The following is a 7,387-nucleotide window of genomic DNA, read 5'->3' as shown; positions in this document are numbered from 1 at the left end:
TGGTTTATCCCTATTACCCTTCTTGAATAATGGTACTACGTTAGCTGTTCTCCAGTCCTCTGGCACATCCCCTGTGGCCAGAGAGGTTTTGAAAATTTGTGTCAGAGCCCCTGCAATCTCCTCCCTTGCCTCACACAGCAGCCTGGGATACATCTCGTCCGGGCCTGGGGAGTTATCCACTTTTAAGCCTGCTAAAACCGCTAGTACCTCCTCCCTCTTGATGCTAATATGTTCAAGTATATCACATTCCCCCTGCCCGATTTCTATGTCTACATCGTCCTTCTCCATAGTGAACACAGATGCAAAAAATTCATTTAAAACCCCACCTACATCTGCTGGCTCCACACACAGATTGCCACTTTGATCCCTAATGGGCCCTACTCTTTCCCTAGTTATCCTCTTGCCCTTAATATACTTATAAAACACCTTAGGATTTTCCTTTATTTTGCTCGCCAGTGTTATTTCATGGCCCCTCCTCGCTCTCCTAATCTCTTTTTTAAGTATCCCCCTGCACTTTTTATACTCCTCTAGGGCTTCCTCTGTCTTTAGTCCTTTGTATCTGCCAAAAGCCCCCCTTTTTTTCCCTAATCCATTCTCGTATATCCCTTGACATCCAAGGTTCCCTGGGCTTGTTGGTCCCACCCTTGACCTTTAAGGGAACATGTTGCCATTGTACTCTCTCAATTTCCTTTTTGAAAGACTCCCATTGCTCCGATGTGGATTTTCCACTTTCAGGTTGAAGAATCCTCACTGAGACACGCAGAGTCTAAACCAGGAAGTGCAAATTTAAATATTTAATTTAATGTAAAATCATGTACAGAGAGCAAAATAAAGTGAGGTGAAGAAAGATTAAGCAAGTGAGAGAGGTAAAAGAGACAGAAAAAGTAAAAAAATCATTTTTAAATCTCCAACAATAATAAAAATCTGAAAGAATGAGACTCCACGCCTGTAAAGTTAGATTTTCAGTGCCAAAGAGGTTGTTTGGCAGTAATCAAGATTTATCACGACATTAAAAATTCACTGAATGCACAAGCCCTAGCTTTATTGGACGTGTTTCATGAGTATCTAGTGGGTAAGTACAACAATTTCATGCCCTTCATGTATTAGAATGACGAGTCTCTCGGAGAGGTACCAGTGTAGTGAAGCTTGTGGTGGGGCAGGGCAAATCGGACAGCAACTTCCTGATTTCCGTGTTTAACTGTGCACGTGTGGACGCAGGAAATTGCTGATTTACTCCTTAATAACGGTGAGCACCGATAGCCTCATTGTTATTCTTAATGCAAAATGCAGGCCATTATGTCAAATTAATTTTTTTTGGTAACAATTTGATTTTGCATAGTCTCATTTAGTATTACGTGGATTCCTGTGCTATGCTGTGTTTTCGATGCCATAAACTTAACAGTTACAAATTGTTACGTAGCTTCTTGAAAATGCCAATATATGCAAAACTAGCATAGTGATTGTAGCAAATTCAGTTTAGCATTGCAACATTCCCTAAATAATTCATCATGTGAAGTTCATTTACAATGTTTGACATTTAAGGTTCAAATATATTGGCTCAGAGGTTTCTTTATTCACAAATTATTATTCAGCGAACAAATAATTGGTGAATGACCTCAATCTTCTATTTTCCCCATTCTAATATTATGTGGAGATTTGTATAAAATAAACATGAATTCCCCAGATACTGCCCACCTCTATAATGCTATCTTTATCATAGATATTTATATTTAACTTCCCACCACTTTTACTCTCCCTGAGCTATGCACTGAGACAGCACATAAACAGCCTGCTCCAAGGCCTCTGTGAATGGCACTTGGCTGCTAGCAGGTACACATGGCCAACCTCTGTTGACTTGCCCTCATGTCTTTCACTTTGTGCTTTCCTGGATGGGCCTGAATGAGGTGAGTAACCCACTGCGTGATGAGCACAGGCACACACCCATGTCCCCATCTCGTCTGTGGGGCAGCTTGTTGGTGCACTGATATACTGTAACTTTAAAAAACATAAGATCACACTGCTGACTTTGGGTAAATAGTGGCATGTCAAAGTTGGAAATTGGGAACATGCAATTGTGTACACTACATTCGCAGATTCCCCAAACCTTGATGGTTGTACTGACTGTAGTTACACTGCAGTGATGGTACTATCTATTGAATAACAGTTGGGGATATATTTCAGTCATTTAAAAAGAGGAACCTGACATACATAGATGAATTCATAGGGTTTTTAAAAAACAAAAATGGACAATAAGAGGAAAACAACTTTACGCAAAAGTGGGACTGAAACACGAGATTTTATATAATATAAAATTAGTTTCTTTTTCAGTTATATATTTCAATCAAGTGGCCAGAAATTGAATTTCATTTTTATTTAACTTGTATTTATCCTTCTTTACTGGAGAAAGCTTAAATAAATTATTTCTCAATATACAAACCAATAACAATGCTAAGAAGTTATTGTCATTTTATTTCATTTTTTTCCAAATGGATTTATCATCCATTTCCATAGAGAACAATGTTTTTCTCTCTTTTGCATACGAGTAATGAATGGTACAAAAAGTCCAGGCTTTCTATTTATTTACTCAGGTACAATTATGTATATTCTGTACAGTGACTGGAGCCCAGGAGACAAAGCACAACTGCAGAGAATATTGAACTAATGCACATACACAGAAAAACATCACCACATAGTCTAGATACAAAAGCAATCACACTTCATATTTTTGATGTAATTCAGTCTTGTACAATATTTTACAGCTTTTATGCCTCCCAATTGTCTATCCTAATTCCTTTCTTCCAACTTCCCCTAACTTCTCTCCTCGTCTCCTCTCCTGAAGGGGTTAATTCCCTCAAAGGGTTTGGCTCCATGGCGCTGGTCACTATTTGGTATCTTGACATTATTGGCCATTGATCATATGCAATCTGAGACAGTGAGGGGTGAATTTCCATGGGAGGGTGGGGTCTTTTGATTGGATGCTGTAAATTCAGCAGAAGGTCTATGAAAACCCTGGAAAAAAAATCACAATTTTTCTGGCGTTGATCGGGAATGATATAGAGTAGTGGTTCGATTTCATTAAAGAATAAAAATATCTTCCTAAATAGAAATTACTAAACATCTTTCTTGCTTCTGAGTCAGAGGGTTGTGGGTTCAAGTCCCACTCCAGAGACTTGAGCACAAAAATCTAGGCTAACACTCCTACACTGCAGTGCCACACTGTCAGAGGTGCTGTCTTTCAGATGAGATGTTAAACCGAGGCCCTGTCTGCTCTCTCAGGTGGACGTAAAAGATCCCATGGCCCTATTTTGAAGAGCAGCAGGGGAGTTATCCCCAGTCTCCTGGCCAATAGTTATCCTTCAATCAACATAAAAAACAGATTATCTGGTCATTATCACATTGCTGTTTGTGGGAGCTTGCTGTGTATAAATTGGCTGCTGCTTTTCCTGCATTACAACAGTGACTACACTTCAAAAGTACTTCATTCACTGCAAAGCACTTTGGGATGTCCTGAGGTTGTGAAAGGCTCTATATAAATGCAAATCATTCTTTTAATTTATTTTCAAACTGTTTAACCTATTGTTGTCCTCAAAGTGTTCCCACATCACTAAAGTGTTTTGCTGTCATATTTAGTCAGAAGCAGTTTGGATGTTTTTAATTCAGTCGATAAAATAAGTTCCTCCATGGCTGATGAAGATCAGACATTTCTACTACGTATCAAAGAGCAGGCAAAGCAGTTACTGATGTCTTTTAAATAAATACAATAAGCATAAGAATAAATAAAAACAGTAAAAATAAGAATTAGACTACTCAGATTACGTGTGATGAATCGTAAGATTAAATAGCGTGGCATAACAATTTAATCAAAATTCAGCAATTAACTCTTTCGAGACTGAAAGTATTGTGGACAAACACATTAATAATTTTTCAGTCTAGAATGAATTTTGTCTGTTGTTTTTCTTAAATGGCTCCATTTGTATCTATCATAGCTTAGCATTAGATTACAAGAAAATACAAAATGAGTTATTTGCATCTGCACAATAGTCTCACTTAAATTGTTTTAAATAGTAAATTCCTGTTTTTAAATCTCATTGTTATATTTTCCTTATTTTTTTGTTATTTCCACTTCAGAAGCTGGTTTTGTGCATTTGTATCAGATCTAAAAACATGCGCTTCTTCTAATGTGTAAAGCAAGTCTTGAATACTTTAGTACATTTAACCTGTGATGTATATGCTTGGAATGCCCACAGAGGTTCTTCCAATCTCCCACCGTAATTTGGTGAGAGAGCAGCAGAAACCCCAGAGAAATGGCACAGATCTGTTTTCTCTGGAGTTCATGTCAATCTTCCGCTGAAGAAACAGTGGGAAATCGGGGAAACCTTTCAGTTTACAATGACAGCGTTTCTGAACAACTTGTTTGAGGATTTTAAGTGCAAACATTTCAACAAAGTTATCTAAAATAATAATAAATCCTTTGAATGGCTGCAATTTATTAGTTTAATCAGGAAGATTCTATGGCATTAGCTCCCCATATTTTACTCGAAGGTCCTTTATAATATTCAAAAAATTTTAAGATTCAGTATTAGAAATGAAAACATTTCTATTACTCAACCACAAATGTACTTCATTCAGTCTTTAAGGGTGAACTAAATTTGAAATGGTGGTGGTGAATTAACATGGGGGCTTTCCCGCTTGTCCACCATAACTTGGTGAAAGAGTCATGGAAAACTTGGAAATGCTGCTTATGCCGTTTTTTGCGGACTCTTCCACCGAAGGTACAGTGGATGAGTGAGTGAACCCCTGCGGAAATTAGAGTGTCTCTAAATAAAAATAAATCAGTCTTTGCTCTCCATTTTAACAGAAGAATGCAAGAGAGTAATTCATGAGATTTCAATGCAAAGATGCTGTTAGTGAGAATCGTCAGATCAGATCTCATTCAGCGCTATAGTATTTACCTTAAATTAGTACAATGCTGAATGCTGTCTGTCCACAATGGATTAGTCATTAACAGATACAATGCCTGGTGCACATTTAGAAAGGACAGAACGGTAAAACTGGGCACACACTTCAGCACATATCTCATTAATAAATTATTGAGTAAAGATCTGAATTTCCTTTATCTTTTATTAACAACTTTACCCTTTACCATAAAGGTCTGCATCGTTCATCGATATAACATCAAAGGTGTAGTGTATTTACAAATCTGTGAAACACGTAAGCTGAGTTTACAATTGTATGCGGTGTGGCTCTGGGTACTGCCAAGATAACTTTGGGGTTATGATATTTGCACCACTGTTGATCTCAAATTTAAAATCTACCCATCTAGGTGTCATTTTAACACATTGGCACCCAATTGCCTAGAAGCATGCAAGGTAGATAAAAGGGCAGTCTAAACGTAATACTGTGGCTGATTTTATGTTGTGCTGACATCATCAAGTAACCAGACAGATGAGTCTTTATACCAGCACAACTCCAATGCACATTAGGGCTTCCATTAAATGTTTCATTCCAGAGCTGAGTGTGTAACAGCTTCACCTTAGAATAAAACTGATGGTGTACAAAGACCTGAAGATTTACTGTGTTTCCAGGGGCTACAAATGTCCTTGTCTGCTGTCAAATTGCTGTTTGTATATTGTTTACTGTTATAGTCAAGGAGATACAATGATGGGCAGATTAGTCACTTAAGCTCAGCAAGCTGAATGTTTTAGTTTATGAAAGTGCCACTATAAAAAGCAATACAGTGTGAGCCCAAATAACCTGCAATCTGATGGCTGGCTTTGTAAAATAAACAACTGTAGCCAAATGGGAAAGTTAGCGAAGAGGAAATTGTTAGATTAAATAGTTCACAGAAAGATGAAACAAGTCATTCCAGCCACCTTCCGGCTCTTGGTTTTAAAGGCGAGCAGTGCCACGCAATCAAGTTCAAGTGGCTTGAAGGAAAGCACCAGCAGTGTTAGAAGGATGCTTCATGAAGATGCAGTAAGTTGATTTCTAATCATTGCGACACCATGCCGTGATCTTTCATTCTGAAGAAGCAAAAAGACACATTTTTATATCTCTGAATTTTTAAACGTTACTGATTGCAATATTTGTTGTTCTGTATATCAGCTCTCAGAGTGGCTGTTAACAATCTATTTGTAATGATACTTCAGCATCCCAATAAAAAGAAACAAATTATTTGATTTCAAAAAAATATCTCCATACCTATTATACTAAAAGAATATTCACAGTGGGGGCAGTGGGATACTCCATTTATCTCACCCCTGAGGAACAGCTATGTTACTGATTATTTAATAAATGTTCGTTGTACTCAGCTGGTACTGGGTTGCTTTTGACAATTGCATTTTTTTATGCCAGGCACTTTTCAAATGTACTCAAACCCAAAGCATGAGGGTGTTTAAAGTTTGTAAAAGCTGTGTTTTTAAAGTAATATACACACCAGTATCACATTAAACATTGAACAACAGATGTACAGAAGGGCTAGAATCCACCAGCAAAACATATCTGTCAGCTATGGTACACATGATCTTCATTTATATGGATTTATTTTCCTTCCCATGTTTCTTCATTCTTAAACCAACCATTGTGTATAATCCTCCAAGTTGGAGAGCAGTATGGTCAGGCCATAGATTTCTTGACGATCAGCATCCATTGTGCTTTATTTTGTAATATTATACACATTTTAAACAGGCTGAACTGGATGGAATAGTTTACTGTTGCATAGCAATTCAACTATAGAAAGTCAGAGGAATGACAAAACTCACCACATTAATCCAAGGAAGTCTGCATGGCAGATAGTCTTGGAACTCAACCTAATCGAGAGCAAAGCACTGAAATACTCCAACTAACTATTGGGTTTTAAACTACTGACTGCATGGAGTTACATATTTCAGAATAAAAAAGCAGACATCTGTGTGAATAAAAATGCTTGGCATATGACTGAGATTCTCATATTACACTTATTCCATTCTGACCAAGTTTACATGAAAAAATAAATGTAGTCATCACCTCGGTTTCCATGTAGGGATGTATCATTGGAAGTTTTTCTGAACTAGTTGTGTATAAAAGCAGCTTTTTGCTCCAGTATGTCTTTGCTATTATTCATTGAATCTTCTGAGTCCTTAAAGTGCTCCATCTCTCCTGAAAGTAACAGGTTAAGACGAGACTAAATTCTTTTACAAAAGCATGCACATTACACAAAAGATGGATAGCATAAACCTAGATGTTAACATAGTATTTTTTTATAAAAGTTTCTCTATTATTCCCTTCCTGAGAGGGTAGCCTAGAGATCTGCTCCCATGCTGCTGTCAATTCTGCTCTGCTGCTGGTCACAAAATGGTTTCCTCTTCGACTGGACAGCCAGCTGATGCTGAGCAGAGCATGGGTGGTG

General features: G+C 37.6%; 1 protein-coding gene across 1 annotated transcript in view; it reads right to left on the bottom strand.

Annotated features, from left to right (window-relative positions):
• Positions 1-2,451: 2,451 nt before the first annotated feature.
• The window catches only part of pde1a (phosphodiesterase 1A, calmodulin-dependent), a 386,725-nt gene continuing 381,789 nt past the window's right edge, over positions 2,452-7,387 (bottom strand). The window contains exons 15-16 of the mRNA XM_085985945.1: positions 7,006-7,137; positions 2,452-6,023 (exon numbers count right to left, since the gene is read on the bottom strand). Of these exons, the coding sequence (XP_085842071.1) occupies positions 7,049-7,137 (89 nt within the window). The 3' untranslated portion in view covers positions 2,452-6,023; positions 7,006-7,048. The remainder of the gene's footprint in view (positions 6,024-7,005; positions 7,138-7,387) is intronic.

Source organism: Somniosus microcephalus, chromosome 4, assembly GCF_052327205.1.
Source record: "Somniosus microcephalus isolate GS21.2 chromosome 4, FLI_Smic_1.0, whole genome shotgun sequence".
Lineage (NCBI taxonomy): Eukaryota > Metazoa > Chordata > Chondrichthyes > Squaliformes > Somniosidae > Somniosus > Somniosus microcephalus.
The sequence above is the reverse complement of the archived record's forward strand: the minus strand, read 5'-3'. Positions and strand labels throughout refer to the sequence as shown.